The 17,665-nt window shown below is 41.4% G+C and overlaps 1 protein-coding gene across 1 annotated transcript in view; it reads left to right on the forward strand.

Annotated features, from left to right (window-relative positions):
• Positions 1-16,885, forward strand: part of LOC119172559 (AP-3 complex subunit sigma-2) — a 96,256-nt gene extending 79,371 nt beyond the window's left edge. Inside the window, exon 6 of the mRNA XM_037423718.2 lies at positions 10,955-16,885. Coding sequence (XP_037279615.1) covers positions 10,955-11,074 — 120 coding nt within the window. The 3' untranslated portion in view covers positions 11,075-16,885. The remainder of the gene's footprint in view (positions 1-10,954) is intronic.
• The last annotated feature ends 780 nt before the right edge of the window (positions 16,886-17,665 follow it).

A 17,665-nucleotide genomic window follows, 5' to 3' on the forward strand; every position in this document is an offset into this window, starting at 1 on the left:
CGGGAAAAGCTCATGGGTTTGGCACGACAGCGCCGTGACACGGAAGTTCACCGCAAAATGTTCTCACTCCTCCCATGTATTGGCGCGGCGCTTTTGACACTCCCCCATAGTCTAGGTCACTCTAACCACACTGGCGAAGGATGGCTTGACTTAGCTTGGCTCGCCTCGACATCGACGTGGATTGTCCTTACTATTGCCTCGCGAGTGCAACAACGTTTTTGCGGTCGGCCCTTGACAGCAATAAATGGTCTGAAAACACTCTTTAAAGGGCAAAACAATAACAATAATGTTATGGCTAATTCTAAATTAGAAAATTTTGGTAACGTGTGCAAAACACAACCATTCCAACTTTATTTCTTTTTTTTTTTCAGTCGCACTCGCTGTTTTGCAATCTGAATCTTAATCTGCCGGCTTCAATTGCTCGCATAATGACCTGACAATCATTACCATAGTTTAAAAATAACAAGAAGTAACTTCAGTTTTAAAGTTAGAGGAGAAAAAATATATATAAGTCACACCCTTGTATAAGACGCACCGGGGCGAAATTCAGAAAAAAAAAACCACGTCTTATACTCCGGAAAATAGGGTAAATGTCCAGAAAGAAAACTGTACAAAATAAATTGCAGCATATTCATGGAGTCAATGATAATGAGTGGGGCGAAGCGTCCGTCCGTTCGTATGTCTGTCTGTGTGGATATGCTGTGCTGGCTATGTCGAAGGGATGGACTGCCCTAGAAAATAAGGATCTTCACCCCTAAAAAGTTACTTGCCACTGACACGGACCAAACCTTTGACCTTTGAATTACACGTCCAACGCTCTTTTAACTGAGCTACAGCAAGGCCATCCCCATTATTAGATGTCTCGATCTTGACTGCCTCCGTCAGAAGGGTGTGCTCACCCTGGATCGGACCCGACGATCAGAGAAGTATACAGGCAAGATGATGTAGAATAAAGTAGCTGTGTTTAATACATCGCTAAGCAAAAGGGATAAAGTAAGAAGCCAGGGAGCAGATCTCTGTCAGAGTCCCAGTCAAGTCTGCTCTCTTCCACTATCTCCCGGCACGTTTTTAATGGGGCCCTGAAACATTTTTTTGAGTAACCATAGAATTAATTCACTGAAAAAGTGTATGGCCCCCCAAATTCAATGTCGCAAAAATTTTAAGAATCTGTTTTGTACGAGCAGAGTTACAAAGATTTGTCACAGGCTGCAACAGCATTCTCTCTTCCCTTGTCCCGACGAAAGTGCTGGAAGCTAAGCAGGGAGGAGCAAACAAAAACGTCACTTGCGCCTCCTGACCTTGAGCACTTCTTTCTTTTTGTTTTCTTCCAATACGTGGCCTTTTGAGTGCGACCGCCCGCGCACGCGTGGACAAGTGACGGCCTCCCGCAGCGATCTCGGTAATGACCGAGCGCGCCATGTTCAAATCAGCCAATGGCTGATAGATGAGCTTACTACGAGTGATCTTTGGTCTTTTTGCGTGATTTGTGAAGAGAAGAGAAATGAATTTTCGTCTGACTTTGTTAATTTATTGTGAATCGCAGGTCGTGTGCTGTGCTATGATAATTGGCTCAGGTGTTGTCGGGAGCTTCTATTACCGATCGGCAGCATTTACTGACCACGCTCAAAAAGTGTTGCAGGGCCCCTATAAAGGGTTGCAGACGCTTGTGGGACTTGAGGTTCCTTCAGACATAACCATATACGGTCCTCGCATAGTGCAGCAATCACGCGACTCATCACACCACTGTGTGCATGACGGAACGCACCACCAGACCAGCTAGGCACGCATGAGCGCGAGTCTAGCACACATGGGCTGCAAGCTCATCGCAGTCCCGCACACAGCACAAGGCCAACGCTGCACAAATGCTGTACCTTCTGCAGCAGCGTCTTGGGTCTCTCACCCACGCTTCTATTCTCGGAAAGTACACTGGCTTGGCAGTGTGCGCACGCTGTCCGTGTTCCCGCACCCAACGCCGGTGGTGCTCACGTACTCGAAGCTTAACACATTGTCCACTTTATGGGATATATAGTTAAGCCTGGCTATAACGAACTTCTATATGACGAATTTCTCAACATTACGAAGTTTTTCTATTCCCCGCTGTTACTCTATAGAAGCACATGTATTTGTGACCTCTATGTAACAAAGTAACAGCGGAAGGCATCCTTGATATCACGACTTTTCGCCACTGACAATCTGGTAATATTGCCTTGGATTTTGTCATTTTGGCACGAGCATGCATCATCCGCAGTTGGCACACTGCTGGTGAAGTGCAAAGCGGTGGCGATATGCACAGCGCTCGTGGCCCCGGTGATTCAAAGGAGCACTGACATCAAGTTTCAAGATCTAAATATGCCCATCATTTGATCGCTTGGTATGCATAGGTCTTCTTGGCCAAATTAGAATGGCATCCGTCACGTGTAAATTATTTTAATTCGATGTCAAACAGCGTAAAAAAATCTAAGGAGAAAAAAGGGAAAATAGACTGCTCTGCGGCATTGACACTAGTGCTACGTGTTCGGTGTGATACATTCCACAAATACCATTCTGATTGACGATACACTTGTAACAATGACGTCGATGATCTGAGTGGCTTTGAAGCCGACTCCCGGCCATGCCCTCACTAATGGCTCTTCTTGCTGTGTTAAAGCACGCAAGCGATTCATCGTGTCGCATCGAATGATTTCACATGTGCTCCACAGCATGAGTATGATCATTCAGAGTGACAACACGCGCCAGAATATCGGGGAACCGCTGTGCAGTGGGAACCTTCACGTCGAGGCGCGGAAAAAGCGTACATCGCATGGCATTTCATGCCTTTCCAAGCCACAAACCTCAACGCAGCCGGTGGGTTAACTTCGTATGCGTCGATGGACAGAGGGTCTGGATGATTAAGAACAGCCACATTTGCTCGCTTCACTTTGCGCTGAGCTGCTACAGGATAAATCCTGTATTGGCAAACGAGTTGGGTTTAACTGGCAGTACGAGGTGCCTTCTCGGGGCTGGGGCTAAAGGGAGAGGGGAAGAACGAGTTGGTGCTACTTAACCTAGCCGGCAAAAACACATGGAAGGGCTTTAGTCGACATCATCAGAGGCTCAGCTTGACTGACTACACATGCGCTCCTAGCAGACGAAATGCCAGTGTGGGTGACATCACCGTTTTTTGTGAAAGCAGCATCAGCTATGCAGTGGCCTCGACGTGGTCGCGAGGTAGCGCTGACAACACTAGAATTTGGCTGGTTTTCAAGACATTTTGAACCACATTCAATAGTGGATATATTAATCAATATTACAGATATTCATTCGTACCTCAGACACGTTTTAGGTCACGAATCGCTGCTAGGGAGTCGATAGCTACTCGCTGGCACAAAAATCTTGACATGAGTAAATTTGATGTCAGTGCTCCTTTGAAGGCGAGCGCGAGGTGGGCAGGCGCGCTTCCACCCCTTGAGTCGGCATTGCCATCGATCTTGTCGCAGGGGCATATGCGCGGATGTGCTCTCCCCCTCCCACCAAACCGAAAGAATAAAAGAACTAATTTTGTTGGCAGTGCCACTCTTTAACTGCTGCAGGGGTATGTGAAATACACTTTGGGTGACACAGAGGATGCCACTTTGCATTGTTACGCTTTTAGTAAGTAGCGTCACATATGTGAGGCCGTGCGCGCATGCATGGAGTGACTCCCGACAACGTTCAACTTTGCTTTTTTCTTTTTTTTAAATGCAGACAACTGTGTCGTTTCTACCGCAGAGATGTCAGATTAAGCGCTGATGAAAACTCTCAGAGACCACGGTGACAACGACGGATCTTCAGTGGTGTCGCGTTTTCCCGTTTTGCACCGCACGTTCACAAGACCATAGCCTTTGCGATTAGCTCATTAGCTTTGGCAACAAAATGGTGCGTTGAATGCACTGCAATGAGAGAATAGCAATAAATTGTATGCTATTCAAAGTAAGGCTGGCAGCCTACTCTTTTGTATTCAATATCGCGGAACTCCGACGGAACGCTGGTGTAAGCAATTAGGGCCGCTCCCAGGAGAAGTGCTCTTTTGACACAGCCTCTTTGCTTAGAAAGCGGATTGATGCTTGCCGAGATAGCACGTGCGCCAGCGATCGCGACCGCTCCCTTGATATCATAGTTCACCGCTGTTACTCGGGCCACCTCCACACAAAGTGCTGGCAGGAGCAGCCACACCTCTAACAACGACTTGTGGCAGCTCAGCTCCTATATTGTTTTCTACCATCGGAAGGTGGCATGGCTGAATCTAAGTAGCAGGGACTTCGTTTAAAGGAATCAATAAACAAAGATGCTTGTGTACAACTTTGTGTCCCTGCAAGTGGGCTCCCCACAAATGGCATGTGCTCACATTATACGTCACTTGCGAAAATTTGTGCTAATTAAAGGACACTTCATTTGGTAAATCCTGTCAAACAGGGTATTAAATCTAAAGGTGAGTGCATGAAATGTATACTTCTTAAGATGGGGATGGCTTGTGTTGCAACAATTTTCCTTGTGCTCTGAACTCATTTTGATTTCAATAAGCTTCTGTATGGAGTGGCCATGTGAAGCAGCAAAGCACATTAACAGTGAAGTAATCATCGTAAGGTGAAGCACGCTACCCATGGCCATTTGTTGTCAAAAGGGTGACTGCCATCCTGCTTTAAGAATGTGAAGGGCTTCCCAATTTGATGGTCGTGTTACATGAGAAAGCATGGATAAATATAAGCTTGATTTTACAGCCATGGCACTGCATTGGTGAAACAAACTTGTAACTTCACGCTTTTTATGATCTTATGCTACGGTCCAAAATAGGCAAAGTATTTGGCTAACTTAAAATAGGTTTGTTCTTTATTTTGTGCTATAACTGAGTCTTCTTCTATTTCATGAGAGCTATCTCACGCTTGAGGAAGAAACAGACACAGTACATGCAGTAATAAATGAACACAAGGGTGTTTCTCAGCACCCGTTACACAACTGCTAGCCTACGAGCTGAATCTTACAAATGAATACTGTGACACCACAGATAGTGCACTAAATTACCAGTACAGTCGAGCCCCTTTAGAAGAGACCCTGATGTAAGGGACAGATGGGTATAAGAGACACCAGTGTGCCTACATTTAAATACGTGTCAATAAGAGATCTTATACGTGGTGCCCTGCTTATAGAAGGCACCTCATATAAAACGAGAATTGCTGTCTGTTGCATGCCTCTCACGAAGAGGTTAAACTGTATGACCCACACCCAAGCACATTGTGCATAAGGTAACACGAATATGGTATCACCAATGGTTGATTCGCCATGGGATGGTGCGGGAGCTAGCCTTGAAAGTGCCCCCACAGATATCCCATAAGAAACAACCAACGAGAGCAGCGCCAAGCCTCAAAGAGTGTGAGTGCCAATCCTCGCAAGCCCGGGTAACCTTGCTGTATGGCTTAGCCACCACGGGAACACAGCGTCGTCCCTCACAAGGTGGCAATGATGCCAACTGTGCCTTCATTAGTGGCTTGCATTGATGCCAGCCCACAGGACGCAAAGGGACTGTAACACGAAAATAACCTTACAGAGTGAGTGAGCACCCCACATCCTCCCATCCTAAAATCGACAGATATTCCAGAAAAAATAATGAAAAGAAGGTACACAAGCTTTAGGAAAAGAAGGCAATTAGGTGGCACAAATGTCCCTTGTCCATGTCCGTGCACAATTACACTGTTGCCGGTCAACACCACTGCGCAGGCAGCCTTCCTGCTGGCTTGAAACATGATCCCAGGCTCGTACTCCGCAACAGCAATGTGCAGGTCGGCACCAGAAGGTATTACTTGCTCTGGTGCATCTTCAGGCCATCGGATTCACAGCAACTGCTGCTGTTGGCTTCCGACCCAGCTGCCGAGTGTTGCGAGCATGATTCATGTAGGCATTGGTTTGAAGGCAGCTTCACAGACTACAGGCATCTCCATTGCCTGAAATCTCTCAATTGCATTGTGAAGTGACAAAGATAATGTGCAGAGGACAGCCAGCCGTGGATGACATCGCTATCACTTTGTACACTCAAATCACTGATAGAACAGTGCAGTATCAGAAAGGAAATCAGCTATTCGCTCTTCGCCTACGTGGTATGATGTTCAGTATGGCTCACAAAGATACTGGCGGTGGCTGAGACAAGTTCACATGAACTACGCTGCCGTTAGTGCCTCATAGTGAAGTTGGCGCACAGTATGCACTGGTGGTATAAGGCAAAATGGACTTTATGGCAGTGGTTAGCTTCACAAGTTCAAAATAGTGCCTGTTCTTATCTGTCCTTGCTTGCGATTTTTGTTAATGGCTTTTGTTCTACTAGCTCCAAACATCATTTTCATTCTTGTAATGCAGACAGCCAGCAGTCATATGTGACAGTGTTGCGTGTGTGTAATCCTCTGGTGGTGCTATGATAACTAACTTAAATGATAAGTTCATGTCATTTAGATTCCAGCATTGCATTGGATCATAGTGTTATTTTTTGTAATTCATCCAGTATTTGGTTTATTGCATCATTTCTGACACCAATACCTTTTCAGCAATGTAGGATATTTACACCAAGGACAAACTTGGCCTGGCATTCAGATTGCATAATGATATGCTTTGAGGCCTTCATAGATAATAGCTGTAGTGTTCGTCTGTTTGGAAGGATTCGTATCCTGTGTTCACCTCAGCATTTGCCCAATGAAATGCCAAGGATCTCATTGAAAGACTAGTCTGCTATGTTCCGGTCTGAATTGCCAACTAGCTGAGCTACAGGAAATCTTAGGTTGCAGTGATCCAATTTGAGGCAATATTAAAGAGAACCTGTGGGCACAAAAGTAAGAACATGCAACATGGTTGCTGCTTTTCTTAGCACATGAAGACAAACTTGTGAGCAAGTAGGGAAGAATGTGATTCATGTGGTTTTGTGGCAAATATAACTGAAGGATGCTGTAATCAGTTGTATGTAAGCCTTGTTCGTGACTTGCAATGTCATCATAAGTGAAGTACATACATAATGAATAGTAATGTTTTTACCCAGTATCTGAAAGCAAGCCATGTCATGGTGTATTAGTCAAGCTTATGCATTTTTCTGCAGAAATTTCTTTGACAACTTAGCTTTATGTTTGGAAGACACTTAGGCACTTATAAACTTGAATCTAAAATAACGTTAGTGACAATGAAGGTGTGCTTGTCTGCATGGCCTCTCTTGAGAATAACATCAATGTTCTTGTAAACGATGTGCAAAGCTGATTGTAATCATGAAATTGTTGTGGCAAAGAGATGGCTTTGACACCTAGTTTGTTGTGGCATGTTTTATGAGCATAAATACAGACATGCTGATCTGATGATATAATGGCCACTTTCAATGCATTAGAAATATATGTCAAAAATATTATCTCAGGATTTACACCCGAAAACTAAAATGTGATTATAATAGACACCGTAGTGGAGGGCTCTGGAAACTTCAACCATCTGGTGTTCTTGAACATGCTCTGACATCGCACTGTACACCGGTTTCTAGCATTTCACCTCCATTGATATACCCTACATCGCTGCGGCTGGGATCGAACCCGCGACCTTTTGGTCCTAACCACTACACCACCACATCAGGCTTGAAAAATTTGTGATGAGTAGATTCAGCTCAAGTTCTTTTAATGTATCGTAGGCAAAAAAAAAAGTTGGGTAAATCTCAATTAACTTATCTCAAATGCTTTTGTTTCGAATAGGATGTTTTCAGGGAAATCAATGCTGAGTCACATATCAGAACTGTGGGGCTAATCAATAAAAAACCTAGCACCTCCTTCAACAGGCTTGTGAAGGGACTCGTTTATATGACTTGTAAGTGGGACTTGTTGCCTTTATGAACAAACCAACTTGGAAACATTGTACAAAGCTTCAAGTGTGGTGGTGGAGCAGCTTCCTTGATAATATTTTTTCAAATGTCATAGCTCGAGATTGTATGCATGCAGTTTGGTTAGTGCACTTTCTCGTTACTTGTGGCACCATTCACTGCATATAATATTAGGTGGATTTATCACATGTTTGCTTCTGCACCAAAGCTCAAATGTGTGTTTTCATTGCCTGGTTGCCATTCATTGCTGTTCCTTTGAAATTCATTTTTGCAATGTGTTACCACCTATAATATATAATATAGACACCAGCCTTGTGGAAGCAATAATTACTGTTTAAAGCAAATGCATTTATGCTAGAATTTCTATGCTACCTGTAACAATGTTTTCTTGCGTACAACCCGAACAATATTTACCGAAATTGAGAGCTTATGCTAGGGTGTGGGTTCCACACAAACTTCTGTGTGCTAGTTGACTTCACAGATAATGCTAGAAGGGTGGCTCTGTGGAAATACACGAGATATGTTAAAAATTTGTATTTTAGATGGCTTGTAGTTGGGATTGCAGATTAAGCGCAGGGCAGTTTATTGGAGTAAGAAATACAAGTGCACACCTTGTAGGTTGCATTAATGCATTGAGAAGCAGTCTGAAAAGTGTAGCTTTCTTCTGATGATTGAAATCTAGTACTCCAAGTGTATTTGAATGGTTCCCTCAGAGCGTAAGACTCTGGCTCGGTGCACGTCCCCGGATATGATGTCAGAGTGAGAGATTTGGCCAAAGAAGGCTCACTGTGACATCAGCCGCCGCACCTTCATATCGGTGAGCCACCGCTGGCCTCAGTGCGTGTGCTGCGTCAAAGCGCAGCTCTGTAGGTTTGTTGCAGTAGTGTGGGTCTTTCCTAGTATTTTTTTTTTTTTTTCATTTGGTTCTGTAAATTGTCTTGTGACCTGGGAGAGTACCTTTTGGATTCCTGCAAGTCCATCTTGTCACGAATATTGCTACTTTCAATGTTTGCTCTTCAGAGGCATCGATTCTACTGTTTTTTTTTTTGTTGCTTTGATGAAGAAAAGCCTGGCACACATTTTGTAGTCTTTGTTTTATTAACGAGTTCTGTATTTGTGTCTGAACTGCAAAGCTTACCACATGAAAAGAATGAGCCCGTATGGACATTTACATAAAAAAGAAAAAGAACAATAAAGCATCAACTGTATTTTTGCACACACTTGAAAAATGGGGACACACAAACCACTGCGTTCATGTTTTTCAAGTGCGTCTTAAAATACTGTATGCTATTCAAACTAGCCCAAGAAACCGCATGTTTGTTTCATGTCACTGTAATTTTCATATTGAACGGTTATGGCTTCTTACACTGATTCAAGCTAGATAGACATATGTCGTTAGTGCCATGTATTAAAAGCAGCTGCTGCTGTGCATGCTTATAAGATGGAACATTGAAGGGTTGCTAATGATCTCTCTCTAATTAGAAAACTCTTTCAAAATGCCATAAGCACTGTTATTGTATAGACTCTAAAGAATATGATCGGTAAGTCAGAATACACGCAAACAAGTTAAAGTGCCACAATTTCATTGCGATGCGTAGATTTTAATAGCACGCTGTTTGATCAACATAAATATCTCTAAAAAATAAATTAGGATTTGTTTAACTTGAGCTTCAGACTTTATATCACAAGTTTCATGAGATTTTTTTCAAGACAATGTGGTTGAAACACTCAAAATGCCCTAAAGTGGCAATGGTTCTGGTGTTCGATCTACCAATCATGATACCCCGACATTTAGGTGTTGGGTTTTAGTGCAAAATAAAATAATGCAACATATTCCTATTTACAGTTCAAAGAAAAAAACTATTGTTAAAATAATGAGAGTAGAATTGCCAAACAAAAATTTCAGTTTATAAGAATTTTGAATTTTACTTTAGTGTCTTTTCAGGTCACCTTATTATGTAAAAAAACATTGAGCTAGAAAGCTGATCAGTTTCAAGTACTATGAAACATGCAAATGATCTCACTAAAGAAATGCTAAACTGGTTTTTACACAATTCATCACATTTAGAAGAAAAACCTAGGTTCTCCCAATTGCTAGAAGCCGAACATTTTATGTAAAGCCTCATGCTGTTCTCTGACATAAATTGCCGAATTCGAGGGCCTGATAAAATAAAAAATGGAGCGTCATGTTTGCAAACTTCATAGTTTTTTATCAGAAGCAAGTTTCAGTTTTATGGATAAATTACTTTAAGGCTTTCTATAACTGCATCAGTTTTGTCAAATTTATACCTCCTAAAGATTGATTCTGTCTTTTGGAACTTTCTGATCGTTTCGCCCAAGTTCATGCTTTCGGTGTCGTGTATCGATCATAACCCTTTCAACTGCAGCGGCTGCACTTTTTAGTTATTCAAGCTTTTTTTTTATCTGAGCAAAAGTATGTGATGCTTCATTTTCTTAAACTTCTTTTGTGAATCCCAATAGTAAAAAAAAAAAAAAACAGTGGCCATAGTTGAGGACCACATTGAACATCAACATTGTTTTATTCCGACATAATTATATTGAATTTCATAAAGCTAAAGCTCATGCGTAAGATTTGTCGGTCTGCTTGTGGGTTTCACACTTATATATTCATGTTTTATATTAGGGTTTCAACTCTGGGCTGTTATTAAAAAATATGACTTCGAAATGAACTAGAGGCCAATTGACCAACTCATGCTTTTTTTTACTTAGGCCAGTGTTGAAATTATAAGCTTGATTTTCAGATACGTGTTGTGGAATCATTCACCAAGGAAGAAGAGACACCAAAAGATACATTTTGATTAAAAGGCATTAAGATAACTATTGTTACTATAGCATTTTTAAAAAATACAGGTAAAATTGCAATACTAATATATATATAGCTAAGTATGACATGAAGCATATCATTATCATATGGTACAACTTCAGAGTCGTGCATCACACTAAAGTGAATATCATAATGTGCATACACTGGTAATCACGCATGTGCAGGCCACAGAAAACAAACAAAAATTTACATTGTAGTAGTAGAGAAAACAAATTGAATTACAAGCTTTCCTACATGAATGATTTTTTGTTTGTTTGTTTCAGGGTGGAATTGCGAGGAACACCGTGAAGGCAATTACAGCTGTCAAAAACGTCAACTTGTCACGGCACATCAAGGAAATCAAGCTTCCAGATTTTTCTACCCTTGGTCATGTAAAGCTCTAAGGATCGCCAATGTCTATGCATCAGACATTGGTGACATTGACTATGCCAATTTTTTTTCTAGATGTTATTTTGGTTTTCAAAATGGCTTGCTTGTTACTAATATCATTTAAGAAGCTAGAGTACATGGTGTATTCATTACTCAGGACTGTTGATAATGAAACTTGCTACAGTGCTCAGGTGCATAAGTGAGATTTTGTGAGATTTTTTTTTGGTCCAGTTAACCACCTAAAGTTCAAACAGAACTTTATACTCATGATTCTTCGTTCCTGCTCTATTGAATGATCAAACTTGGTGATTGTGAACATTACAAGAAATATTGATCACAAGTACTTAACGAGGACTACTGACTTTCACAAAGACACCACTCAAACAGTCACCACAGCTGTGCTTTTATTGTAAGAACAAGCTGCCAACATTGGCAATGATTCACACATGTATGTTTGTTCCCATAAAGTTTTTCTTATTGTTACACTGAAAGATGTGAGACATAAAGTACTTAATAGGGTGGCCAAGGTGGGTTGGAAAGAGTTCAGCCTTACTCAAGACACCAGAAATAGATAGTAGCTGGCTATGCCCCTTAACATATAGGTGCCGCAGGCAGTGTCCTCAGCAAATAATACCGCAGGTGAGCACATGTGAAATTCTGGAGGTAATGCTGCACACAAACACTCTGTATTGTTTCCTCTGCTATGATAACATATGCACAATGCCTGCTGAATGTGCATCGCAGACATTTGAAAGGGACCATGTACCATGTCTGTCTTAAGCAGAGGGCTATTTTTTATCTAGTGTAATTTGATTTTGGTGGAAAAAAGAGAGCTTATTCAAATGATCAACAGGAGAACATGCCAAACTAAGCGCTCCTTTCAACCATTTTTTGTAATCATACACTTTTTACTTAGGAAGTGCAATGTTAAAAGTGTGCAATAGTATCGCTGTGTAATGTCCACATTGTGAGAAGCTGCAGTTTTTGCAGCTCTGTACTATAGCTTGCAAAGTTATATGCATCGTTGGTGTTTCTCAAGGTGGCCCTGCAGCACGTCTTGAACAAGGTCAGAAAATGCTGATGATCAGCAGTTGGGACTCCTCTGAAGGAATGAGCCAAAGATTATGGTAGTAAACTTGCAATAACTTTAAACATTAGCTAGAAATTGCTCACTCACTTCTTGACAGACACAGCCATTGGATTATTTGAGCACTGTGAGCTGCATGGCCATGCAGCCACCACAGAATGATGCAATGGGCCCAAGCTATGCTCCCAGCGCTAGAATTACACGCAATGCTGAATTACACCATTGCGCTAGCTCAAATCACGCTGAGAGTGAGCTGTGCGTTCAGAAATACAAAAGAAAGAGCTCAAGTTTATGATGCAGGCTGACGTGTGGACATGGCCTCTTGCCTTGCAGCTTTCAAGGCATGCGATAAGTTTCTGTAACTCTGCTCCTACTCTATGACTTCTAAAAGCATTTTTGGCTGTTGATTCATGGGTCAATATGCCCTGATAGTAAGCTTATTGAATGATAACTTAGAAAAGTGCTCTTAGGTCCTTTAATGTTATGTGTAAACAATGTAGAAAGTATACTTAATGAATTGTTTTTTCTTATGTCACCACTGTGCCAGAAGATTCTGGAGTCAGTCATATAGTTTTAAGCCTACATACTGGCCTTAGCTCTAGTGCTGTCCATTACCGAGGTTTTGCTTGATATACAAGGTTCACATTATTGCAGATTATGGCAAGAGCAATAGGGAGTGAAGGACTTTACTTCAAGGTGATATTGAGATGTTTCTAGCTTTCATTGTACCTTTTTTCTGTGTTTTTAGTGATAATGTCATTTGATTTTGCAAGTGTTTGTTTTCTTCAGTGAATTCTGCAGGCATATGGCGTCCTTTCTCAAGAAGTTCTTTGTAGAGTGCCGCATACTCGTGATTGAGCTGGTTGGGGGATTTCGGTGTGTGAACAAGTGCCAGCTTTAGCTGAATGAGTGGTGCAGGTGGAGAAATTCAACACTATTTAATTGTCACTGCCTGCGAAACGGCACGTAGAAAGTACTAACACTACTCTTATCCTTTTAGGGAAAGTGTCACCTACTTAATGCCAATTGGTTTCAAGGCAGTGAGCTTACTTTGAAAACTAACGGCAGCAGGATCAGCTCAGAATAGCATGCTTTTGATAAAGTTGCAGCTAGATTACTTTAGGCAAGTTGTTGTCATATTTCTGCTGCCATTATATTTTTTCGACAGCATGGTCTGCTGTTTCTTAGACCAACTGCGTAATGCAGCTCAAAATGCAGCATACATTTCACACAAAATGTCGTTGACATTTTTTTTTTGTCAAGTGTCCATTTATCTTGCCATATGAGCCACTTGTGGTGGTGACGTTTAACTATCAAGTCAGAAATTCGGGAGGAGGCAGGGAGGGGGGAAGGGTTAACGCTACTAAGTTAATATATGTTCATGTATATGTGTGCGTGTATACATATATACTCGTGCAAAACTAAAAACTTTGGAGGGGTCGGGGTTTGAACCCTCCCTACCTCCCCCCCCCCCCCTAGGCTACACCACTGAAGTTACGATTACAGTGGAGTATACTAATAGTGATTAGCAGGGCACACTTTGGTGCGTACTGCTGTGCCGTGTCATGCAATATTAGTTGGTGCAAAGTTGTTGTAGTTTTTTGCCATTACTTCTTATCAACATGCTGCATGATGCTTTTGTAGGGAGTAGGAGAGGTGTAGGAGAGGTTTTTAGTGAATGGCCTTTTTTTAATTGCCAGCTGTTATTGTTAGGTGATACCCTGTTTCTTCGAACAAATTCAGTGATGTCTCATCCAGTTTTGTGAAGAAGTCTGATTAGTAAAACTTCTAAATTTAATTAGAGATATAAGGAAAACCAGGTAACATTAGATAAATAATTGATTCCTATAAACTTATTTCTAAAGTGATATGCAATAGGCTGTGGGTAACTATTTTAGTAAAACAAGGGTAAGGTCGGTTTACATTCATTGGTTCACAGAATGTTGCTTAAAACCAGACTTGCAGTGAAAATCAACTCTGTGGTAATGATGTTTGTTCTGAGAGTAATGAAACACATTCGTATAGAGTGCTTTTTTTTTTTTGCTGCAGGATCAGAGCACAACTTCGCAGTTCTGAAAATGTTGTAGAATGTAAGCATGTGAAGATATTATGAACACTTAAGTGCTTTATAATAGTGTAGAGAAGACAGATTCGTGAAATGCCTTGCATTCAGGTGTTTTTAATCAATGACGGGGTGTTATTGCATGGAGTGCTTTACTTGGTGCATTTTCTCAGTGACTGTTGCCTCCGTGAAATACTGCAATTTAACCTCTTCCCTACTGAGCTTTTGTCCAGAAATTATACATTGCAAGTGCATGCTTTGACAAAGTGGCTGACTGGGCTAGTTGGTTTAGCATACTTGAGGTGTATTTTTTTGCACTGTAACCTAAAGCATGCTTTGAGCCTGTTTTTATTTCTTTACTGTACCATCTGTTCAAGCAAAAAAGAACTCAACAATGTGCATTAGAGTAGCTATATTGCTTGAACGAGCCCAGCTCATCCTCAATGCGGAAAGGGTGAGATGACTAAACAATACTGGTAGCGTGCGTACGTTCTGAGCTGATATCCTTCACAATAATTTAGTTTTGAATAGTATTTGTAAAATTTCAAAAGCGTATTGTCGATTAGAATATGAATGAAATGGCAGTTACTGTTCTATTCCTATCTGATAATTGAAATGCTCACGCACCTCGAAAAGTTATTTGTTTTAGCCTTTTGTATAGTGTTGTCACAAGTGTACAAGTAGGTGACTCTGTTAGAACAGCTGACGACATGCTAACAAATTATTGAAAGCACCATCGACGCCACCTTCTGGTAAACATGTGCACAATCATGAATGTCAAAAAAATGCCGTGAAGACCCAGTGCATGTTCGTCTTATCGAAAACGTGGCTTTTGTTTCTTGTAGCGTGGTTTGAGGCAGTCATGTTTCAAGGTAATGCAGTTATGTGATCATTGCATTGCCGAGAGTGCGTAGCGCGTGCATTCGATGACCCAGAATTCGCAAAAAGGTGCTCAACTCCTTTTAGTACTTATGGTAATATTGTTTCAAATATTTTTATTAAAGCAGGCTGGCAACTGGCTTCCAGATGATATGGAATCGGTAGGAAATGCGTATGAAGCAAAGAAGAGCGTAAAGAGAAAAACGTAACACAAAAAGAATGACTGGGAAGGATAGCTAAATACTAAAGGCACCCAGAAAGCACAGATAAAGCTAGTAATTTTAAAGAACTTTAAAAATTTTGCCAGACACAGGTGCAAAAAAAAAAGAAATTGGCAAAATAGTGATACAAGCTCATAAAAATAGAGGCAATTGTCTCACCTGCATAGAAAAACAGACTAACTGAATCAGTCTTATTGTCCTATAGTATACCTTGTTTTAAACTTGTAATTGAAGCCTGTGTACATTAGGAAAACTAAAAAGAGCTTTCTGTGCTGGAGGACAGTGGTAGAGACACACCTCCTAAATGGACACAAGTTCACGGCAAGTTGCAAGCTTTGGGCTTTTGGTATGTACACCTATGCACTCGCTGATAGTGCCTGTGGTTATCAACAGACAGTGCACATAATGCGAAGTATACTGCTTTGGGCAATACCACTTTGCACTGTTCCCACATTCATGGCTAATGTGTGCTGTTGTCATTCCATTTAGTTATGCTATGTGCCGTTCTTTGTAGTGTCAACATTTACAAACCAAGCTAGTTGGCGCCTGACTAAGATACATCATACATTTTCGAAAATTGTTTGTCCACTAGACTGTAAGCTTCCTACGCTATAACGCTTGTCATTTTTGCACATCCTCTTTCTCGTATAGATAAAAAAGGTGCTCATAGCAGGAAAATTCCTGGTGGCTAGCTTTGAATGAGAACTGTGTACAGTTGGAGCTAAATATTATGAATGCAGATATATCAATTATTATTGAATATAACCTATTATTAGCACTCGTATAATCAATTATAATTCTTCATCAAGTAAATAATTAAATTAAAAAAAGTGCATGTAGAAAACAACCAGCATGTCATTTTAAGAAGACTGAACTACTGTAGAATCATGCGGGTACTTGTGTTCGTACAGGTGTAACCTTCATGTTCGTAACAGAAAGTTAATATCAGTCAGTTCACTGAATAAGCAAACCAGAGTGCACATAAAATACATTGGTTATGCAGTGGCTCATGAGCAAGTAGTGCAATGAAAATTTAAGCGTGAGAAAAGATGTATTTATATCAAACTTGCACACCACTTAATTACCGTTTATGTGCAACTGTGATATGTCAGGCTTGTTTCACCCCTGTATTCTTACACAAGCTTCAATCAGTGCATCCCTCACTCAGTCAAGCTGAGCCCAGTGCGAGCATTTGTCTGAATATTATGGCACGCATTTTTAGGATTGCTGGGCTGCATTGATAAAGTTGAGTGACCACTTTTGTCAAAGTCAGGCATTGCCGTGAACTTTATAGAGTGTATGAATGAGTGTAGAAATGCGGAGCACTGGGTGTTTTGAATGTGGGGCTGTTCCTGTGCCAAAGAGCATGCTAAGTCACCTAATATTTCTTGGTTGCTGTCCCTGAACACCTTTGTACCTGACACTGACAACTTTACCAATTTTCGAAGTACTTTTTGAATCCTTTACTGTGCACAATAACGTTAAGGAGAGAGGGTTACTTGTGAGTAAATACGTGTTTTCTGAAGTGCGGTGTATTTACACATTTTGATATTCAATAAAATTTTTTCTAACAGAATGTTATTCTTGCCGTTCAATACGTATAGCTGACATGCATGCTGCCCAATGAGCTGGTGTCTACTTGCAATGTGCTGTCATTTGCATATGCAAAAAATGCAGTCCAGTCTCCAACCAACCATTTGAGAGTGCCAGATACTCTACAAGGCAGTCATCATAATAAAATAAAATGGTAATCAATCCTTAACTCTGTCGCTAAATGCCTGATTCTATAAGGGTCTAACAGAAAACTTGTCCTATGGCAGAATGCTAGGTTGCCACAGAGCGGGCTCAGGTTTGAACTCCAGTTCATCTTGATCATTTTTCACTATTTCGTTTTTTTTATTCCGGGGGTAGCGGTTTTGGACACCAGTGGCATCAACGAAAAACTACGACACCAAAAAAAGAACACCAGGCCTGCGTGGAACGTGCAGCACTGTCATGGCGAAAGCAATTATATGGACACTCAGCTAGATTTTTCCGCCGGCGTCGCCGTTACTCACTGTATATGTATAGATATTTATGTATATGTAAACACAAGAAAGAAAAATAATGAAGAAAAAGACTCCTGCACCGGAACCGAACGTAAGAACTCCGAGCCCTGGATGTGACGTGTTAACTACGGAGCCCGCGAGGAGCACCTCATTAAGCGTTCAAACAGCAAGCTATTCATATCTACCAGTTGCCACTGTTGACGGGCATCTCGGAGGGGGGAGGGTGACTATCGTGTTCGCAGCATTACCAGCAAGATGGCGCAATCAGCGTGCGTTGCCACATCGTCACGACGGGGAGGGGCGCGCTC

The sequence above is a fragment of the Rhipicephalus microplus genome, chromosome 4 (genome assembly GCF_043290135.1).
Source record: "Rhipicephalus microplus isolate Deutch F79 chromosome 4, USDA_Rmic, whole genome shotgun sequence".
Classification (NCBI taxonomy): Eukaryota; Metazoa; Arthropoda; class Arachnida; order Ixodida; family Ixodidae; genus Rhipicephalus; species Rhipicephalus microplus.